General features: G+C 38.2%; 1 protein-coding gene across 1 annotated transcript; it reads left to right on the forward strand.

Annotated features, from left to right (window-relative positions):
- The first annotated feature begins 16,238 nt into the window (after positions 1 to 16,238).
- On the forward strand, positions 16,239 to 17,345 carry LOC126154226 (uncharacterized). The gene has a single exon (XM_049916123.1). It carries the CDS (start codon positions 16,239 to 16,241, stop codon positions 17,343 to 17,345), a length of 1,107 nt encoding a protein of 368 aa, XP_049772080.1.
- The last annotated feature ends 6,780 nt before the right edge of the window (positions 17,346 to 24,125 follow it).

Consider the following 24,125-nt stretch of genomic DNA (forward strand, 5'->3'; position numbering starts at 1 on the left):
CTACTCGATGGAGTATTGCGAGGACTAAAAACTCAGCAATGTTGTGTATATCTAGACGATATTATTGTATTCTCCAAAGACATTAATGAACATGCTGTGCGTCTGCGTAATGTTTTTCAGAGACTTAGAAAAGCTAAATTAACATTAAATATGGAAAAATGTAGTTTTGCATTGACAGAGGTTACATACCTAGGGCATGTCATTAGTGAAAAAGGAATTAGAACAGATCCTCGATTAATTTCGGCAGTTAAGGACTTCCCAACACCACAACGCGTTAAGGAAGTACAAAGTTTCATTGGTCTCGCATCGTATTACCGAAAATATGTTCAAAATTTTGCTGAAATTGCCCGACCCTTAACCCAATTATTGAAAAAGGGTGCAAAATTTCATTGGTCTGAAGATTGTGAATCAGCATTTCAAACCCTTAAAGATAAGTTAACACACAGTCCAGTATTAGCCTACCCAGATTATAACAAAGAATTTATTTTATCCTGTGACGCAAGTGGTCATTCAGTAGGAGTTGTTTTGAGTCAGAATATTAATGGCGCGGAACACCCCATAGCCTACGCTTCGAGACAACTAACAACAGCAGAAAGAAATTATTCCACAACAGAGAAAGAATTGTTAAGTGTTATTTATGGCATCAAATACTTTAAATGCTACTTGTATGGTAGGAAATTCAAGGTTATTACCGACCACGCAGCTTTAAAATGGTTGCTTGGGTTAAAGGATCCATCTAGTCGTCTCACGCGTTGGGCCCTATGTCTTTCCGAAATGGATTTCGAAGTTATCCATAAACCAGGCAAAAAACACACGAATGCAGATTGTCTAAGTCGGAAAATAGCACTTTTGGAAGCAACAGGCCGAGATACTGAGGACTGGAGAAAGGCACAAGATGAGGATACAGATTGCAAAAAATACGCATCTCAAAAACAATTTTGCTTTGAAGATGGTGTATTATGCCGTAAAACAAAACTTGGACCGCGAATTGTTGTTCCCCAACACCTTAGACAAGAAATAATGGCAGAGGCCCACGATCATATCCTTGCAGGACACGGTGGACAGCGGACAACCGAAAGACGTGTAGCAGAGCGATTTTGGTGGCAAACCAGAAAGCAGGATGTTGCGCAGTACGTTCGCAATTGCATTGCGTGCGCACAACGAGCTGAACTTTCTCGTTCAAAAATACCCTTACAGAGGCTCCCCGAGGCTTCATGTCCATTTCAAATCTGCGGAGTGGATCTCTACGGGCCATTTCATAAAACACCTGCTGGTAATAAGTATGTTCTTACAATTATAGATCACTTTTCACGCTATCTAGCTATGGTGAGTCTCCCAGATCAGCAAGCAAATACAGTTGCCCAAGCTTTAGTTAACAACTGGATACTTAAATTTGGCGTACCTGAAGCTATTATCACAGATCAGGGATCTAATTTTATGTCTGAACTAATGAAACAGCTATGCCACTTACTAAAAATACGCAAATTACGCACAACTCCGTTACACCCTCAGTGCAACGGACGCACAGAAAGAGTTCATCGGACAATTGGCAAGATGCTTAGTTATTATATTAACGAACAACATTCTAATTGGGATACGTATTTACCAATAATCGTGTCGGTATACAACGCCAAAACGCATGAAGCAACTGGCATGTCACCTTATGAAGTGGTTTATGGGAGAAAAATGCCGTCCCCTTTTGATGTAATCAGGCAGAAAAACGGAAAAGTCGGAGAAACAGTAAGAGATTTCAGTCGAATGATGAAAGATGTATGGAAAAAGGTTCAAAAATCTAATACAAAGGCTTTGGAACGACAGGAAAGATTAGGTAATGCCCAAGCTAAATATCCAAATTACAAAATCGGTCAGTGGGTTATGCTTTCAGCTCCATACGTTGCGAAAGGAAAAACAAAGAAATTTGTAACAAACTACAGAGGTCCTTATCAAATTATTGAGATCACGTCACCAGTCAACGTTAAATTGCAACTGCCCACCAGAACTACTGTTGTGCATGTAAGTCGTTTAAAACCTTTTAAGGGCGCTCCAGATGTAATTCCTTCAACAGTAGTGTCTGCTTTTCCGAAGGGTGGAGGAAGTTCACGAAGAGGAAAAAGAGTGGCCACGCCAGCACAACATACAGACATGCCACCATACGAGTACAATCTTCGACCAAGACTGCGAATGTCCTAGTGGAATCTCAGTAGACTGTGGATAGTATACATATGTAAATAATTAATAAATGATAATGGTTTATTTTTTAAGAAAAAAAAAGTTGAACGTAGAAACATGTAGATCTTGTAGTTAACAATGTATTCCTTCTTTTCTTTATTTTTGTTTTTACTAGGTTGGTAGGTCCATAACCATGTTGTTTGCTTTTTCAGGTAACGCCTCTAGCATAATGGACAACTACATTGTGACTGTACTACTCATCATATTGCATTATTGACTAATACGAGCAACGGATTACAGATCAACCAGTTGATGAGTGGTGTAATTTTTGTAAAACAGGGTACTGTAATTTTGACCAATCACAAGTGGACTATTTCATTAGAGTATAATTTATGGGCCTTACGTAATGAACTTAAGAACCTTGAATTAGAATTTGATACGCTACATGAAAGGGCAAGTTCACCAGAGATTTTTGAAGAAATATCCAGTGAATTTAAAACATTACACTACTCATACGAACAGTTGAGAGAACAGTTGCGTCAGTTACAAGATATACTTCCGCAGACCGTTAAACGAGCTAAACGTGGATGGGTGGACGCAGGCGGTAAACTACTAAAGACCATTTTCGGTACAGCGGATAACGAAGATATTACTCAGCTAAATAATTCATTACAGAACATAGAGAGTACCGCGGAATTAAATAAAGGTACTATAGAATGGCACACGACAAGATTAAACGGATTGGAGCAAACAGTTTTTACTAATACCAAGGTCATCAGGAACCTCACCCAAGAATTAAACGATTATCTTCAAGCTACTACTGCTACACTGAATAAAGACCTAAAAGTCATACAAACAAGGCTCGATATTGTGGATAAGAAACTTGCAGTAGTAAGATCGCTTCGGCTACTCACTGATCAAGTGATAGATGCACGGCTAGCAGCGGAGGAATTAAAGGAAGCCATCCACTATGCAGTACAGGGACATTTGTCACCCACGTTACTATCGCCGGTTACATTCATCTCATTATTAGCTAAAATTGAAAAACAATTGCCAGATTCACTAAAGTTAATATTTCCTGCGGATAAGAAACATTTACCACAGTATTACCACTTAGCTACAGTACTAGTTGACACAGATAATGCAAGAATACGAGTTCGTATATCTTTCCCGGTTACAGATAAAATGGGTATGTATGACTGTTATAGAGTACACTCATTTCCGGTAAAATGGGGCAAAATAAATAAATTTGTACAGTTCAGAACACACCAAGTATTTTTAATCTCCCAAACAAGCAATACGAGCACGGTAATGACAACTTCTGAATTAAATAGTTGCACATCCGAACAAGTTATTATATGTCCATCTCGCGCAATCCGATTACATGCCACTAGTTGTGAATCTCAATTATTTTTCGAACAATCTGACGCCATCAATTGCCCACGCGATATATTAACTTCCACATCATGTTTTTTCGAGCAAGTCGAAAATCACTGGTTGTATGCGGTCAGTAAGCCAACTGATATTTTTGCACAATGTTACGAGAACGGTGTGGCTACAACATTACAACATTTTGAACTTCATGGAAGCGGGCTAATAATTAACGGCACGTTATGTTCCATCTCAGGAGCGAATTTTCATTTACCCGCAACAATCACTGGTACAACTAATGTTAATTCATCCTTCCCTCTAATTTATTGGCCAGAAAACGCCATGCAAGCATTTCCTGCACAAAACCTGTCCTACCTCAATGACTCCCTTGATAGTTCCCTTCTGAAGTCATTAGATACGTTCATAAACTCACAGCAAGACAAAATTGATGCCAATATTATGATGCAACATGTCTTAAAATTAAAAGGTGAACACAAAACTAAAATTATAATGCTAGGAACGGGTATATCTGGAACCTTTGTGTTGGTGTTTCTGCTTTGTACAGTTTTCTTTTATTTAAGACGAAAAAATAAGCCAAATAATAATATACCACTTCATCAAATCCCTGTTAACTGGATACCACACTCTTAACTGGTGTACTTCAGTAGTTACTTTTGAGCATTAGTGTATTAATTTTGTTTATTGTACTTCATTCTTCATTAAACAGTCTCTTGTTAAAATAAACAATACTGTAGAATATATATTCTTGCATTAGTATAGCGTAGATTAAACAGCTGTTGCTATGTAATTTTCTAAGTGAAAAATCTATTTTTTGTTTATTCATTCTCATCAAGATTTGTTACTCTTATTATAACCATTTATGTGTAAACTATGTGATTCATGAGCGCACAGGGCTTTTATAAAGTGATACAGTATTTTCAACATACTTAATGTGATGCATGTGTAAGTCGAGAGTTTTCAGTGCTTGTATTTTTTCCGTGTGAAGAGTGGAGGAATGTTGAGTAGTAAATTCGAGGGCGAATTTCTCCGAAGGGTGGAGGAATGTTGAGTGGTACTTAAGTAAATAAATTAGTGAAATCAAAGTGAACTAGAAATTAGAATATAAATGGAAAACTTGGTTTAGTTAGAGAGTTACATACTGGCATTCAGCGAGCCGAACAGCGGAACAGCAGAGACAATGACCGTGAAGTCAGCAAGTTCCACATAAGCGGGCGCTGTCGATTCAGCCGTCAGGGCATCGCCCGACCGGCTCACGTGTTTCTCAGTTGCCGCATGTGAGCAAAGGCCCTCACCTACATCCCAAGAGCCAATGACCGACGTTAAGAAGATTCTTCGAGAAGCTTTTCAACGTGACAGAAGAGGCAATGACCGGCTCACGTGTTTCTCAGTTGTCGTATGTGAGCAAAGGCCCCTCGCCTACATTCCAAGAGCCAATGACCGACGTTAAGAAGAATCTTCGAGAATCTTTTCAACGTGACAGAAGAGGCAATGGCCGTGAAGTCGTTCACCTCCAGTAAACTGAAGTGAATAAATACGCGAGACGCAGTGGGCCCGACAGATGTAGATGAAGATGTAGATGAAGACGAGAGGAAGACGAAGGCGAAGACGGAGACGAAGACGGAGACGAGCGACGAAGAAGACGAAGAAGAAGCGTAGCAGTTGTTTTAAGTTAGTTTCGGTGCTGAAGATCGTCAGGCAAGAAGAGACTACATCATGCACAGACGCACCGAGTCCGCCGCTGTAATAGAATAGCAAGCAGCAGCCTCAGTGCCAGAAGAAGAAGTTAAAAGGTATTTTGAAGTCTGATTTTACATACCCGGGTGACTCGTGAGGACGGGAAGGAGACGGCCTCACATCAGCAGTCACCTGTGATCTGGGATGAAGACCTGACAGCCGAAGACTGGCAAGCGGGAGTCCGTGGTTCGAGTCCGGGACACTGGCCTCCCCCCGCCGCGCCGCTCCGCTGGTCGACGCACAACACACGCGGCCGCTTAGAGAAGAGAAACACTGGGACGCCACATTCAAGGTATCACCACCCGATGCACGACGTCGCTCGCAATAATTAAACAGGCCACCTCGCGCTGCGCGTCTCCGGTCAGCTGGGCGAGACGGCGACACGAGATACACACCGCTACGCGTAATCAGACGCCGCCGCCGCCGCCGCCGCCGCTGCCGCAGCAGAAGGCTACGCAAACGACACGGCTGCCGCTCTCCGAACCAGAACGTCCAGTAAGATAACAGTTGTACGAAACTTTCAATAAAAGTTATCTTATGTATAAAATGATGTTTCATTCGACCTCATACCCGAGCCAAGGAAGAACCCACCCTGCCCACATTTTGTAAGAGAGAAAAGTTTATTTATTTAATATTTTCACCCTGACAGAATGCTTGAGAATGCTCATCCTGACAATTGACAGCATCAAAAGAGAAAACCCAGTTACATTGAGTGACAGAAGTGTCACATTTAGTAACCACAACTGTTACATTTGATGTCAGAAGCCGTAGTAACTGTTACACTTCACAGATTATTCTCACTCCCCTTTTTTGAAGAATGAGTAGCTTATCTAGATTAGCTTTGTTTGTTGCCCCCCAAATTTCAATACCGTAGTTCAAGTGAGAGGAGAAAAGAGCATGGTATGCAGTCTTTAGGACTACGGTGTCTCTACAGAACTTGCTAATAGTACTAATTGCAAATATATTTTTTGACAACTTAGTTGCTAGAGAGTCAATATGTGTGTCCCATTTCAGGTTGCTTTGGATTGTTACGCCAAGGAATTTTACACTAGACTCTTTCTTTACCAATTCGTTGCCCATGTATAATTTAATTTCATTATTCAAACTACTTTTGTTAAACTCCATCAAACATGTTTTACTGGTGCATACATTTAAGTGGCTTTCATTAAAAAACTGAACAATTTCTTTTGTCACATTATTACACTCGGCCTCTAGTTCGTTACATGATTCCTTTTTACATACAATGGATGTGTCATCGGCATACAGAACAATTTTGGAATTTATAGTACAGTATTTAATATCATTTACATAGATCAAGAACAGAAGGGGGCCCAATACCGAGCCCTGGGGCACCCCATATTTTATGCAAGTGATCTCTGATTTGTAGAGACCACTTTCCGTTTTAAGTAGAACAAACTGCTTTCTATTGCTCATATAACACTTTATTAGGTCATAAGCAGCGCCTCTAATGCCCATGTTCCATAGCTTGTCTAATAGGATGTCAACGTTCACACAATCAAAGGCTTTTTTCAGGTCTAGGTATACACCTCCCACATGTTCCTTGCTTTCGATACCCCCTAACACCTCTTCAATTAGTTGAGCAGCTGCAGTGCTAGTTGATTTACCTTTTACGAATCCATTTTGATTTTCGAACATCAGGTTGTGTTTGTTAAGAAAGTTTATAATCCTGTTGTATTTAACTTTCTCAACTATTTTGGAAAAGACAGGAAGGATTGAGACTGGTCTGTAGTTTTCTATTTTGTTGTTGTCACTTTTCTTAAAAATGGGTGTTACCTGTGCTATTTTTAGTCTGTCTGGAAAGGTGCCTGATTCTATTATATTGTTGACTGCTGCAGACAGAGGTACAGAGACATTTTGGCTACAGGCTTTTAAAACATTAGTATTTAGGCCATCATGCCCAGCTGAATTAGAGGGTTTTAGAGAGCTAATGATGCCCATTATTTCTGCACAGTTTCTGGGGGTGGAAACTTTAATTATGAATAACATTTTAGTTAATGACTTTTCACAAATAATAAAATGTTTACTGATAAGAGTGAAATAAGGGCTTTTAAATAATTTATGTCATTCTGGAAGTAAACATTTATTAGCTCACAATATGTTCCAGAGCATGTGGCTTCTGAATAAAGCAAATTACAGATTTCTCTTAAAAGAACATGTACAGTGAAAAATTAACTAAACCATTGGCATTATCAGACTCAGATAAACTGATGAATAATGAATTTTACTGAAACATCACCTAAAGACGAATTTTGGTGCTTTATGTAAATTTGGTACATCTACTACCAGCATAATGTAAAAAAGAGATAAGAAAGTTATCTAAAGAGCAGATTTATAGCAAATGGAGTTACTCCAACTTGTTAAGTTTCAAGTTCCTTATCTGTACAACAGAAGCATTTATTCTGCTGCCCCAAAAAAAAAAAAAAAAAAAAAAAAAAATAATAATAATAATAATAATAATAATAATAATAATAGAGCACTTGTGCACATAGTACACAGCTCTAAAAAAGCAAACTTAAGAGAGTGGCATACAAGGGCAGTCAAATTAATACGAAAATGGTGAAAAAAAAGTAAACTATTCATTAATACAGAAGTACCTGCCATAGTTGTTAACACATTTATTCCACTGTAATTGCCTTACAACATCAACGCCTTTGCGGAAAAATGACTGCAGTTGCCAGGCATGCACCTCTTTATCTGAGGCAAAGGGACAGCCATGAATGTCTTTCTTCGGGGCTCTAAAACTATGGAAATCACGTGTGGAAAGATTCGGACTTTATGGAGAACGTGTGTTTCCCAGCGAAATTTCTACAGCATACTCTAATCAACCATGGCAGGTGTTTTTTTTTGGCAGGTTGCTTAAACTATGCTGCAGAGTTTTTTTTCTGGGAAGGCTTCACACAACCTCCATACAGTACCAATCTCTCCTCATGTGCTTTCCATATTTTTGGAGCCCTAAAGAAACATTTTTGGCCATTAATCTGGTTCACACCAAAAGGTGCGCACATGAGTACAATCATGGTATTGTAGACAACAGCAAACATTTTTCCATGAAACAGTTGACCATCTTGGCTCACAGTGGCATAAATTTATTTACTGCTATGGTGATTACTTTTGAAATACTAAACAGCTTACTTATTATTTCCATCAGCCTTGTTTTCATTTGACTGCCCCTTATACATGGAGCTTTCATTTAATGTACTCTTTCTGAAGTCTTGCATCAGTGTAACTAAATGTATTACAACAAAAGAAAAGATGAATGTGACAGGGTTCAGATCCCATTCAGAGCCAGTCACAAAATATTTTGATTTCATTCATCACTTTCAAATTATTTTTTAATTCTGCTATGTTGACTCAATGATAAATCTATAATGGCTGACCCATGATTAGGCTGGACTTCTTAATTAACACATACAAGATAGGTTTTTCCATGTGAGCAGTGGAAACTTTCCCTCTGCCTCCACATTTGAGTAGGGAAAACTTTTCCCCTCTGCCTCCCCCCCCTCCCCCCCTCACCCTCCACCTCACAAAAACTCATAAGACCAATTTCGTTCATCAGTTTCTTTGTGTGTCTGGTGAGCAAGGATGTAACTGACAGTCTAAATCTAATGAAGACCTGTTTAGTCAAAAGTTGTGTTTGACAGTCTTTTTGTTGGGCCTACCTGCAAATCAGCCACTCCACTACAGGGTGAGTAGGAACTATTCTTTTCATAATACTGTCAAACATAAATCTTCCTTTTTTTATTGCTGTGAAATGACAAAGCAATCCAGGTACAGTTACTGACATCACTATTTTAAACCAAACAACTGCTTTTGTTGTTATAACCAGTGCTCAATTTGTGATGGTATTCCATATCAATACCTCTGATAAGTCACAGCACTGGTACTTCTTCTTTTTTAAAAATCAAGCCCTGGTCATATCTGTTACTACTTCTACTTATTTTATTTCTTCAAGATCATGTCGCATCGAAAAGGCCAAACTGGACTAAACATATCTACAAGAAACTGTTGTAAATAAGTGTTCATTTTCATAGCCCATTACATAATCTCACAGACTGATCAGTCTGAAGTTACAAGCAGAGGAGAGGTGATGTGTGGAAAGAATCACGGAAGAAGAACTGAATACATGACAAATAAGAAGCTGTGTATCATTGGCTGAATGTGTTACAAGTGGCTCATTATACCTTATTCTAAACATATACACAGTGAACCTTTGATGAGATTGCTAGGACAGATGAATATTCAGTATTTCTTCACCCCATTCACATTCAAATTGCTGGGAGTTATGCAGTCAAAAGACTGGTTCAGTAACATCTGGCTGCAAACCCAGAACATCATGGAATATTTCCTCGCAACACGAGAGAAGTGTAGGTTAAAGTTGCAGTCCAGCAGAAATTTTTAATTTTTATTTGTCACTAATAGGTGTTACATTTATACCTAATGCAGCTGATGTCTAATAGTTCACAGTAAGCAAACAAATTTTGAGTAATTGGATATATTATAACAAAACATTCAACATTCCATGCAGAAACAATCACAAACTATTTTAATTTCATACTTTTCACAGTTTTACTTCTGAAGAAATGTAAGCAACTCAGCCAAAAAGTATTATTATTGCACATATAATCATTACTGGATGGACAATTAAATCTCTCTCTCTCTCTCTCTCTCTCTCTCTCTCTCTCTCTCTCTCTCTCACACACACACACACACACACACACACACACACACACACGATGGAACATTATGCAATAATTTTGTAATTACTTTCCCTGGGTGGGGATGGGGGAAGGGATTGTGACCAACACACATATAACATGGGACAATATAACATAAGTAAGAGAAATAGAGAAATAACTCCTTTTGCAATAAACAAATTTATTTTACTTCAGTTGTTTTTAACATGTCATACTAAAAAATCACATTCATTGCAACAGTAACTCCAATACAACAAGAGTCATCCACTTCAATAAACATTTTATGACAGTGGGTTTTCACCGTGGAATGTAAACCATTTCATTTTCTTAAAGTGTATCTGTGATACTATTATAGAAAGTGACATAACATTAATATATCACCAGACACATTAATTTGGCACAGATGGTAAAATAAAAATAATGATCTTGGGTATTGGCTGTGGCCTATTCCTAGTAACCATCCCAGAAAATACAGGACGGTGGCAGAGAACATTTGGTTGCGCAATCCTGTAGTCATTCTGTTGTGGTACTGGATCTGCAATGTGTTTCTGAAAATAAAAGTATATTGAATGAATTATTGAATATTTTTATAGACCTGGCAGTAATGGAAAGAACAAATGTAAGTAGAACAACATCACTAGATGTCAAATTGGAATAACATCACTACATGTCAAATAAGAAAAGAATTAAGCATGTACTGATCAGTAACATGAATTTTGTATGTAGAATACACCACTCTGTCACCAATGAGGTGCAAATCAATCTCAAATGAAATACCTAGGAGTAAAAACTCGTACATTTGGGAACATATTATGTTGCCAAATGGTGAAACATATAATCAGCTAATCTGATCAAGTATTGCATTCACATTGCAAGTAGACAGCAGAAGGTAGTGATGCTAAGGATTTACCAACAGTCATTATGTAGGTGCATGTTCAAGGCATTAAGCATTCTAACAGCACCATCATATTATATACATTTACTAATGTGGCTTGACAGAAATAAGCCATCACAATTTCAAAAGAATAGATATTTCTTCTACTCATTCATCGTATTCTGTACATCCCACCAAGAAGGTGAACCTACAGGGCTAAGGAACAAGTGAAGGTACACGTTAATGAAAAAACAACCAAACATTGCTTAAACTGTACACTATGTTAACAAGAAACTATCACACTACAGGTTAATACTAGTTATGTTTATGCCATTCTAGTGAATTAGAAAGAAAGATGCTGCTACTTCAACTATATTAGGTAGCTGCAGGCTGTCTTATCAGAAACTTAATGTTTACTTTATTAATCAAGTATTTTTTCAAAGTAAGCAGTAACCTAAATATGTAATTACACAGGACTGTTTACAACACACTACCTACCATCCATCTAAAGAAGGAATCAAGTCCTTGCACCAAGATAATCAGTGGAAGGAGTCACTAATGAGGTATGTTTTAAATTTTCCTTTGAATTTGCTGAGATAACTAATTACTTGCTGTATGTTAGATGGGAGCTTCTCAAATATCTTCATACCATAGTACATAACTTTGTTAAATTCTAGGTAAGGATGCAAAGTTTACAAAAGTTAAATCTCTGTCTCGTATTGATAGTGCAGATCACAGTTGAGCTTGAACTGATTTTTCACAACCACACTACACCTTGACTAAAATAACTTTGTGATTGTGGCAGTGTCTAGGATTCAGCCAAGTGCAGTTCTTTCTTGACACCTACGTGCCCCCTATAATGACTGATTTTTTAAGCACCACACAGCTTTCTCAGGCACAATATGATGCACAGGAAGGGGAGAGCCAACTGTTGCCCTGTCCACCATCCCCACTGATGTACTTCCCATTGCTGCTGACAATGACAACAACAAAAGTAATCTGAACATATGTTTGGCTCTATTTGCATTGCATGTGCAGCTTTTGCTCGTTCTAAGTACATGGAATGATGTACATAACGAACATCCTTGTGCCACCATAGCTGTCTATCAACCAAGAGGTTATTTTAATTAAAATTTAGAAGGAAACATAATGATCGTTTTTATCACTAAGTCTGCCAAAGGTTTACGAAAGCATTCAACAATAGCCACAACAGTTTTCTATTATTTTCCCACTAATATAATCTGACAGGTGCCAAAAAATTTTAAAACTTTCCAGAAATTACTGCCATCAGCCACCTATTGTGTTTGTGCCAACACTGATGTCCCATAACATCTCTGGTGCACAAAAAACTCTTTGGGCCAAGGCGGCCATTATGTTCTGGCTATGTGATACTTTCGATGTGTCAGGACGTATATCTGAAGTGTGACAATAAATGTGCTCATTGTTTTAACAAGTGGATCAACTGGTTGTTATTTGTAATGATAAGGACCCAAACTACCACATTGGTGACCCCAATGACAGTTTATGATGCTCTTCCCGTGTTTTGCCTGAGTTCAATGACAATAACAATCGTTTGTGTACGAGTGAACCGCCTGTATCGTCATGTGGCCTAAGCAACGAGGTGTACCGCCGTACGATTTCTAGGGTCAGAATCTGACCATGCCACCCACCTGCACTATGCATGGACTCTATACATTGAACATTTCGAGGCCCTCCAATCTGCGAGTGGATTGCAGTACCACAACACTCACAGACAACGCATACGTACCGCCCGCTATCTTGCCTCAAGATCGTTCTTTCGATCATACAGGACAAAGTGTGAAAAGAGATCCGGATATTCCACTGCTAACGTCACACGCTCAGGGGTGCGCAACCCCCCTCAGAACTTTGCACCAACTTTCTGAGCAGTGCCACTATGCGGCTGCTACATCATCCGCGCTGCAAATCGGTTCTGTGCCTGGCTACGCACAGCCTCAATTTTCTGATCGAACTGAACAGTGTATAGTGAATGTGACCTCTCCTAGTACCTGGCCCACTTTTGCTAGACATCAGACAGCAATAACGACTGATCCGAGGTGTGTAACAGTTTATTGGCAGATGCCATATTGACTGCTCCTACACCCAGTGCTCATGGATTCAAAACCAACTAAGTTACCTAGACTGCCAACTTTTGCAAAAACGCAGCCCAACACATGATTCGCGTTAGTCGACTCTATATTCGCCACCACAGGCATTGACTCACAAGAATCATGCTTTGTGTGTTTGGTGGGACATTTGCATGACCATTTGGATTTGATTAGCGACATTGTGATCAGCCCGCCACCTTCACAAGTGTTAGGTACGGCACCTTTAATGCTCAAATTGTCAAAAGACTTGAAGTTTTCGTGGACTTTTCATGTGACACAGGTGACTTATCCGGTCTTAGGCATTGACTTTCTGTGACACCACAAATTTTCGCTAGACATTCCACGGAATACATTGGTCCACCAACCATCACAAAAGACTATCGCCCTTACGGCCACTGTGTCTGTATCACCCATTCTGTCAACAAACATTGACATTTCACTATTGCAGACCAAATGTGCTCTTCTTGCGGCCAAGTTAACTAGTAAAAGTTGCGACATGCTACTACAATGACAAGAAATCAGTGAACTCGAGCAAGCGCAGGCCAAGGTCACCTCCCTTATCGAGCATACCGAACAGACATTACAGAGCACAAAATCAAAACTCGCCTCACTTCGAGGTATTCGCTCTTCCCACAAACTGGCGTGCGCTCAAATCATTGACTCATTGCACGAGTGTCCGAATGCTAATGACGCACAACGCGCGCATAGCATGTTACCGATCACGAGCGGTGCATGTCAGAAACTCAATACGACTGAGGGCCCTCTGGTCAGACACCGACCACGACCCCACACAAACTCAAAGCGGCGAAAGCAATCATCTTGGACCTATTAAAAGGAGGCATTGTACACCCATCCTGCAGTGACTGGTCGTCATCGATTCATCTCACACTGAAGAAGGATAGTTCCTACAGACTCTGTGGCGACTATAGACGACTCAATGACCACACAATCATGGACAATCATCCAGTACCGAACATTCAGGACTTCACTTCTCAGTTGGCAGGCGCTAAAATTTTCAGTGTGGTAGACTGTGAGAAAGCGTATCACCAAACACCAATGTATGAACAAGATATCCCTAAAACGGCCATCAACACACCCTTAGGCCTCTTTGAATACGTTTACATGCCTTATGGATTGAAAAACGCTGCCCAAACCTGGCAGAGGTTCTTAGATACAGTGTTACGACCCCTGCCTTTCTGCTATGTGTACCTGGACGCAGGGGCACCCACAGGGGAGGGCCAGTGGGGGCAGTTGCCCCTAGTGATAATTCATTCAGTTTACGAATACAAAAAATACCTGTAACTTTAGGGCTCAGTTATGTGTGATTTAAAATACCTGTAAAATGACTACTAAAATAACCGGAAAATATCGATAAAATGAGGTAAAAATTATATAAAACATATGTAAACAGAATTACAGGGTGAACTAGAGCAATGAAAAACTTTAAAGGAGAATCGAACTAAAATTAAAAAATTATGATAAATTTAAAAATTGTGTGTTTTTCTTTAAGAAATCTCATTCATTGAAGACGTGCAAAGTGTTATATATCCATCTTACAGCTGTTGCCTATGAAGTATTAGAAATTAACAACAGCAAGTGAGGCAACAATGGGAATAATCAGATGAACCAGCAGTTTATTATTAACTTTTACAAATGCATTCTTGAGCAACATTTAAGGATTTTTCCTGAAGGCATGCCCATTGTTCTTCTTTACATATTAAGAGAATCAGTTGTGTCATAAAGGGACATTAAACACAAACATAAAAAAAATGATATCTTCCTTGAAAAATAATCTATGATACAGTATCTATATGACGAAAAATACAAAATTAAATATAGATATCTATAGCCGGAATATTCGAGATTTTAGTATCTGTAAACAATACATATCTGATAAGGAAAGACTGTTTACATGTTAACAAACTCTGGGCATTACGAATAAGCTATAATAAAATAAAGTGAATCTGCCAATCGACAAACTACTACATGTGTACGTGGTCCCATTAAGAATGGCACCCATGGTGAGAGTTCCATCTCGAAAATGTTGACTTATAGGGTACTAAAATGTCACCCTCTCTGTTCCCACCTCACTAGGTACAAACCTCTTTATAAACCTCAACTGGCAACACAATACAGTTGCACAGCAAAACACACTCAGCAAAATTTTATTCTTTCAAATTTCAAATAATGGTTAACAATTGTCAGACGCTAATTTAAATTAGCATATTGTATTATGTTCCTTTTCGTTTGTTGTAGAAGTGTTTGAGGGTACTGTGTGGCCACTAATATCGCTACTTGTCTGTAGAAGTAGGCAATATTCGTCATTGGAACTACTGTTAACGAACGTGATCTAGCAGGGTGTGGTGTGAGCTACCTTCATTTCCGGAACGTTATAGATGAGTCTTGCTATGTTCTAATAGGAACATATCGCATAAATATTTCCACATCCATCGCAAGAAACCGCTCCAAACGATTGCGCAAAAACGATTTCAGCTTCTGTTCCTTAGTCATTGCTCAGCTCGGTTCAGCATCATATCGCGTTAAGGGTTGTGTAAATTCATTGTGAGTTGTAAGTGGACAGTGGTGCATGATTTTTGTTTGCATGGACGTTTGTGCATTGTGAATGTAAAAGCGCAGTGTATACAGTGGCAAAATGACTGATATACTTAAGTTTTTTGTACCTCATAAGCGAATTAAAACTACAAATGAAAGTGGAGGTGTCGAAGAAGATACTGTCTATGATGAGGTATCACAGGAAAAGGGCGAGTCAAACGCAACCATCACTGTTAAAAATTCCAGTAGTTGTGCTGATGGAGAAAATAAAGACGAAGCAAGTACCTCTGCTGGCTTCGAGTGCATTGATGAAAAGGGTAGTAGTATCCTGGTCAGTATTCCTGATGTTGGAAATTACACTGAAAAAAGAAAAAGGATATTGACAATTGCTTAATGTATAAGATTTTATTGAATCCGTGGCAACCTGAAAAAAGTTGTAATTTTAAGAATGACATAGACAGCACAAAAAGAACATTTTGACCAGACTGGCTGTCATTATATCTGTGGCTGGTCTATTCTGAAGCAGTTAAAGGTGCCCTCTGCAAGTTTTGTGTGGCAACTAATGTTGTCAGAGAAGACTTCCTTAGATTTACACCATTAGCAAGGTTAGGTGCAAAACATATCTCCAACACAATAATATCTACTTTATCTACTTGGGGCTTAAATCTAGATAAAATGGTAGGACAAGGCTATGACGTGTGCAGTACGATGGCCGGTAAAATTGGCGGTGTACATAAGATAATTGCTGAGAAATATCCCAAGGCTCACTTCTATCATTGTGCTAGCCATGGACGTAATTTAGTTGTGAATGATTTGAACACCTTATCAGAGGTTATAAATGCTTTTGGTACTACCAAAGAAGGAATTTCTTTTTTCCAGGGGAGCACGCAAAGGAAAGTCCTAGTTGGGAACCTTCAAAAACTGTGTGAGTCATGCTGGTCTGAGAAGCATAAGTTTATACGGAAATTTAATGATATGTTTTTAGAAATTGTTGAAGCATTAGCAATTTTACATAAAGAAGGAGATTGTGAAACTAGGCAGAAAGCCTGGCAACTTTACTGCACACTTACTTCTCCAACATTTATTGTTACATTAAAAGTCATAGCAAAATATTCAGCCAAACTAGAACCTGTCACCAACATCCTACAATCAGTAAACATTAACTTGTTAGAAGATTCAGAACACATTCAAGGAATTGTAAAAATGTTATTGGATGACAGAGAAAATGCGGAAGCCGAATTTGAAATGCTAATGAAAAGTGCTGAAAGCAGCTATAGTGCACTTAGAATAGATGTCACTGGTATTCGACAACTGCGAGTTGTTGCACAACAAATGCATCGTTCAAATCATCCATCAGTTTCTGTCACTGAGTACTACAGAAAATCTCTCTTTATTCCATATTTGGATTCCCTAGTCCAGTCCTTGCAAGAACGGTTCACAGAAGAAAACAAGGCATCTTTTGAGATTTTCTGCTTGCACCCAAAGGTAATGAAATCCCAAAGCGACCTAGATATGAAAAGGATAATTGAAAATATCAAAAGATTTTATGGCGATCTTTTAGATAACTTCACTGAAGAAGCACGGACATGGATCAGTATGTGGAAACGCGATAAAGTAACTGAAGGAGATATTGCTGAATTAAGCCTGACTGATCTACTGGACAAAGCCAAATTCTTGCCCGCCGTAGCTTCAGCCTTGAAGATAGCCCTTAGCTTACCGGCAACCACCTGCTCTGTGGAAAGATCGTTCAGGTACTTAATTACCACAGTAACATTTTTATGATTGTAATTACTTAATTAGAAAGACTCTGAAACAATTTCTTAAGTCAGATGAAACATTTCTTCTAATTATTTTTAAATCTTGTTTGAAATATTATCACAATAGAGGAATTGAAGAAGCTTACACTATATGAATTAGTATAGGCCTACGTCATGTTTATTTGCAGCACTCTCAGGCAAGTGAAAATGTGGCTAAGAACTACCATGGCAGATAATTGACTCAGTTGTTTGTGTATGGTGTCAGTTCATCGTGATACGATAAAATCAGAGGAGGAGTCCTGTATCGAAAAAGTGGTAAATAGTTATGGGAAGGACCCGAGACAAATTCAATTTCTGGTTAAGTAATGCAAGTATGTGAGTAGTCAAGTTTTGCACATTATCAGTGAAAGAACCGATTTCCACAATCGTATGCCTTCTTTTGTTCTTTATATTAAATTTACAACATTATTTCAAACTACATTAATATGTTGGTAACAATAAAACAGTCACACCATCCTTACAACCAAAGTTCACAAAATTTGTTGAGACATGAATCTGTTATGGGTTGTGGAAATTATTGTGTACCTTTAGTTTCTACTTTACAAAATAGAAAGTAAAGCCCTGTTTTTTTTTTTTTTTCACTTTTCAGGGGACTTACAGAGAAAAGTGTAAATAGCAAGAAAATGTATTAAGGCAGGCGAAAATGAACGATTTATTCTTACTTAAAAAGAGAAAATAATTTATTTTTACCTATTTAACAATCTGAAATTGTTATTGTTTATTTTAAGCACCTATTAACATCTCTCAGCAGTGGTGCACTTACTGACATGGCATTGTGCCTCAAAATGTGCATTTACAAGAGCAATTCAGAATATTCCCACAACATTAACTCTTAAAATAAGACACCTTAACAGCAAATGTGTGAGAAACAGCGAATTCATCTAAAACCGATGTGTCTGACACTAGGGCATCTGCCTGTAAGAACAGAGCATAGCATACGAATCTAAACTTTGCAGAGCTGCCAAATTTTATTTGGAAATGCTTTTCCAGTTTTATTTGTCTCTTCTCTATGACTATGTGGAGTCGCCACACTGGGACCAAGTTGGAAACATTTGCCAGTTGCCATTTACTTCAGTATTGCAAGCGAGGGTACGCCATTAACCATCCAGGCATTTGATCGATATGGCATATTGTAGAGAGATGGTAACTAATAAGTGACTGATGATTAATGAGACAACGATGGCTTGTTGGTGATAGTTTGATAATGACTTATAAATGAGTGGTCGCAATCCCTTATGAGTCACAAGGGCCACATGTATTTCTAGACTTTGTTCCTATAATATATTCTGGATATGCCAGTTTCCAAACATACAGGAAAGATAAAAACTGATTTTCAGCGTCTTGAAGGCCTGATCAGACAGAACACCGCAGTCTGCCTGTGCGGGTCAGGCACGGCGGATGACCGGGGCAAGGAACGCCGCACAGGCAAAAGCGGTTGCTGTTGCGTCAGCTGTCATACCGTGGAAATGGATGGAACCTCATCACATAGCAGCCTGCACGTGTAGCGTGGTATCAAAGATCTGCCTCATGCCGTTGCTGTCAAATGCACCAGCAAATGCAAACAGCCGCTCCGGGCTGCTGCGAATCTGTCTGTGTTGAAATTCGACGTCAGCCAGTGTGGCGAGCTGGCCAGAGTCGCGCTCTGTGTGACTGACACCTATATACAACAACGATGCGGCCTGGCCATTGCTGTTCAAGGCCACAAGTCGGACTGCCAAATAATTATTAAAACTATCAGCACTAATTTTGGATCTAGATACAAATTCTGTGCTACCCAATGCTAGATTCTCATTAATGATTTTCCACATTTCTTTTGGTTTATTAATAGCTTGTGCAACCAATTTGCAATTATATTCTAATTTAGCTTTCTTAATACCCATTCTGTACTGATATTTGCATTCTTTATATCATACTTTGGCATACAGACAAGATGAATTCTTTGCTACGTAGTAGAAATTGTTTCATTGATCTTTACATTTTCGTAGTTCCTGTGTGTACCACTTATTTTTATTGATAGTTGATACCCTGCTCATTTTAACACATTTGTTCTTTATTGGCAGGCCAATGTTAACTGCCCACATGAATAATTCAAGAATGTTGTTGAACTGGTTTTCTGCTCTGGTGTTACCATACACACACAACTGATTAATTTCTCTGAGACATTTAGAAAAAACAGATATATTACAGTCACTAATTGTACGTTGTGTCTTATAAATCACAGAAGGCTTGGTGACGTTAAATATCATTGCATCCATGTTTACATGAATAATAATTCCACGATGATCAGAAAGGAGAGTGTCAATCACATTTGTATCATATTTTGAAGAATGAAAAGTTGTAACATTATTGTCTATACAAGTACCCACATCATGATATTCATCCCATAGCTTTTAACTAAGCTATTTATTTCCAAGTTGTCAGAAGTACTGGAGTTGAAATTAATATTAAAATCAGCCATTAGAATTACATTAACTTTCATTAAAAACAATGTGTTTAATAAGATGTCCAACCTTTCAAAAAATTCTCTCTTATTTTCCAATACTGGGTTTCTGTAAATAAAGATAAAGGCTGTTCCATAAGTCACAATGTAACAGGTAGATATTTCAAATGTTTCCTACACAGATAGATTTGTTACACTAGGTAGTGGCTCAAAAACAAGGTGGTTCTTAATTAAAATGGCAGAGCCACCTCGTTTCTTATCTTTACGGCAAAAGTAAGAGGCTACTTTAAAATCTGGAATGCTGGTCAAGTTGATGCCATCAGGGTTCATCCAATGTTCAGCTAAACCAAGGACTTCTATTTGCTTTTCCTCGATCAGAACATGCAATGCATCTGTTTTATCTAATAAGCCCTGTATGTTAAGAAACATAATCTTAACAGTATAGTTATGTATAATGTTATTAGATTTGGAGATACTGCCTGCTGAACTATTTATTTGCTGTTTTTTAGTATGGGTTAGGCCCTGGTCAACAGAAAGTGACCAAGCCTGGTCTGGACTAGGCATGGTCAGTGACTCATGTTTCCCTGGTTCTTTAAACCTGCTTTCATTTTACTATATTGGATTGATGTAGAACTACTCTCACTTAATTTAGTGCCAAAGTCTAATACTACAGCAGCCTAAAGTATTTATACACTTAGATAAACCATTGGATGAGATAATACAAATAGAACATTAAAGAGGCAATTAGCACATAAAGTACAGTGGGGTTTAGTACATGGATCAGATGATTCTACTGAACAATTTTTAAAATATGTTAATAAACTAGATATGCTACAGTAAAGAGGTGAGAGACAGAGGGACAGGCAAAGTGAACATGGATTTTATCAGAAAAGGGGTGACCTAATGATCATCATGAAAACAGAGATAGAGGAAGAGCTAATAGGAACAATTACCAAGATATTAGTAACAGCAGAGATAATCATTGGGATGAAAGATGCAGGGATGATGACAGGTGAAACAATAATTGGAATGATAGATGTAAGGATGATGAAAGGAGTCATGAGAAAAGAAGTAGGCAATGGGAAAGTAACAATAGAAGATTTGAGAGCAGGAATTTTGAAAATAGAAAGAAAACAAGAGCACACCTCATGGGGAGCTTGTCAGTTTGGGGTGACAAGAAATAGGTACCAAAATAAAGATAGAAATTTTAGGAGAAGAAGAGAGAAATTTCAGAGAGCTTACCACAGTAGAGATTGCAGTAGTGCACAATAGGTAAATGGGATAGATATATATAGAGACAGCCTTGGTTGCAAAGTTATTTTTATTAAAAATAATGTGTTTTGCCTCATTAAAGCTTCATCAGATTTTGAAAGGCTATCAAAGCATTACATATCACTGGCTGGTGAATTTTGAGTCTAATGAAAAGAGCCAGTAGATTACAATGTAGTTTTGGAAAGCTTACAGTCTATGGCAAATGTAGAATCTGTAGAGAAAGAAAAATGTATGGGTCATGGAGAGACAGACGAGGGATTGCTGTATGAAGATGAAAACACTGATAATTGTGATATACAGGAGAGTCCATATATTTGCATTCAAACTGATAATCAGAAGGGTAATTGCCTGGTTGACACTGGAAGTCTTATGTGTAGAATATCAAAAAAGCTAAGAGATAAAGTAAAAGATGGGAAGTATTTTGTTGAGTTTCCTACAATTGGAGTCATGATTTAAGATATCACTGGAAAAAGTAATAAAGTGATCACCAGACATGTTTTGTTCCTTTGAAAATAAATGATGTTTAGTGGTTGAGGATTTGAATCAAAGTATGGTAATGGGAATAGAATGAGATGAAATTGTCATTCAGTGATCCCAAGACAGGAATTTCTAAGGAGACAGATATTTTGATGGGGAAATAACTAATGATTCCTACAGTGAACTTGTAGCAAAACAGGTAGGGGAAGCTGAAGCTTAGAGAACAGAGGATAAAGACAAACTAGAAAATTTTTATGGGAATATAGTGATGTCCTTGATGAGAGACCACACAGAATGAAGAAATATCAATGTAAACTACAGTCAAAACCTCATGACCCATTTTTTATTAGGCTTTATGATGTACCCTCTGTAAAAGAAAATCAGTTGAAAGTGTTACAGAAAATGCAAAAGTGGAGGGTAATGGAAAAGAGTTGTAGCCAGTATAAAACTGGTGGTAGTTTCTACACTAGGTTATGGGGTTAGGCTGGTTCTGGACTCGAGACATTTGAACAAGAACTTGGAGAGAGAGACTGATCACCCAGAAAACATAGATGAGTTAATGAATAAATTCAAGAATGTAAAATATATTATTAGTCTTGATTTAACTTCTGGTTTTCATCAAACTGAATTAGAATATGAATTTAGAAAGCATATGGCATTTTTATAAAATGGTGTTTTCACTATTGTGGGTTCCCATTTGGGTTGAATGTTACTGCTGCTGAATTTATCAGGGGCTTTGATTTTGTTTTGGGGAAAGTAACTTTTAGCCAAATAAACTATTTATGTCAACAATATAGGGGTGAAAGATGAGAAAAATATCAGGAGCATTTGCAGTCAATTCAGTGAAAACTAAAATCATGATGATAACTGGAATTAGTTAAAAGTTATTTGGAGGAAGAAAGGCTATGAGAAAGTACAGTTATATTATCAAGTTTACAAAGTTATGTTATTCTATAGAGACACTCCAGATAGTGACAGATGGAAGACATGTTGGTCTGAACAATACATTGACACACTCATTAGATATACACATGAAAGTTTTGATCACTGTGTTTCATTAAAATGCATACAGAAAATCCAAGGAAGTGTTTTCTTCCATAACAGTGATATTCTGCTTTAAACTGTACCAGATTACACATTATTTCACATGTCATTTATTTAGATAGAGAGTGTAGCTTTTGTGCTACTGCCTGCCTAAGATTCCTAATTGTTACATGACTAGATTGAGGATCATGCTTCTGTTTTGTGAGTTGCAATATATGCCTTAACCAGATTACACATTATTTCACATTTCATTTATTTAGATAGAGAGTGTAGCTTTTGTGCTATTGCCTGCCTATGATTCCCAATTGTTACACAACTAGATTGAGGAACATGCTTCTGTTTTGTGAGTTGCAATATATGCCTTAAATGTAGATGACACATTGCAGTTATGTTAGGTTCAGTGTTCATTTCACCATAAGAAAAGGGGAGAATGAAACTGATACAAACATTTCAACATATTTTGTATGAATATTCTGCATTTACAAGTAATTTCAGTGAACTGATACGCTTAATATCAGAAACATGTATATACATATTTGCTTTTATGAACTATATTATTGCCTATGTGAAGTACTGAGGAAAAGATATATTGATTACACTGTGGTGAGAAATTTTTACGTTGGGAGAAAGACACTATGATATACAACCAGATGTACAATTGGTTTTATGTTTTAAGCTTGAGCTTTTGTTCATTATGTAATGCTGCAGCAACATCGACCACGATTTAGATACACACCACCAAAATTAGTAGTAGACAACATTACCAAAAGATTTAAATATAAGAGATATTAGTTAGTTATGTATATATGTATACACCCTTGAATTGCAGATTTATGAAATGATTTTTTTTCCTTGCTTGACATAGGGGGTGTGGCATAGAGCCCCTTAAATATCGATATTTGTTCAGTGAATAAGTGTGCTATCTTTGAGGAGAGGACTTTGGCAGGATATTGGTCGCTAACGGCAGTTAGCCTCAGGACTTGTATCTGTGTAGAAGCGAAGTGCTAATAAATCTGTATCTAAGAGAATTCTAGTTGTTTACCTGCAACTATATCCTATTCCCTCATTGGTGACCCCATTTTTTTGTGTAATATGCGTCCGAGTTACCGCCCAAAGGTTATTTACGCGCCTACCACGTTGGGTTTCTTCGCGATCGTGAGGGCCGTTTTTCAGCTTCAGACAATGGCCTTTCAGCACTCACCGCCGCCCGGATTTCAGCAACATCTCTCCAGCGCTCCTGCCATCGTAGTGGACATGCCGCAAGACTCTTCGGAATCCTTCAGCCCGAACTTGCAGTGGAATTCATTGAGTGCCGCCAGTTTCTTCCAACTGCCAACAGTCATGTACTCTGGCTTTGTTAGCCTAGACCTTTCTACGTGTTCTCCACAGAGTGTTGTTCAGAACATGCACAATTCAATACAGTTCATGGCATCGAGCAAAGTTTTGCTACTTTGGAAAATCCAGTAGTAAATTCAAACTCGAATCAGTTCTCGCCACGTGTGTATCCTTCCG

This window comes from Schistocerca cancellata, chromosome 2 (assembly GCF_023864275.1).
Source record: "Schistocerca cancellata isolate TAMUIC-IGC-003103 chromosome 2, iqSchCanc2.1, whole genome shotgun sequence".
NCBI classification, from domain to species: domain Eukaryota; kingdom Metazoa; phylum Arthropoda; class Insecta; order Orthoptera; family Acrididae; genus Schistocerca; species Schistocerca cancellata.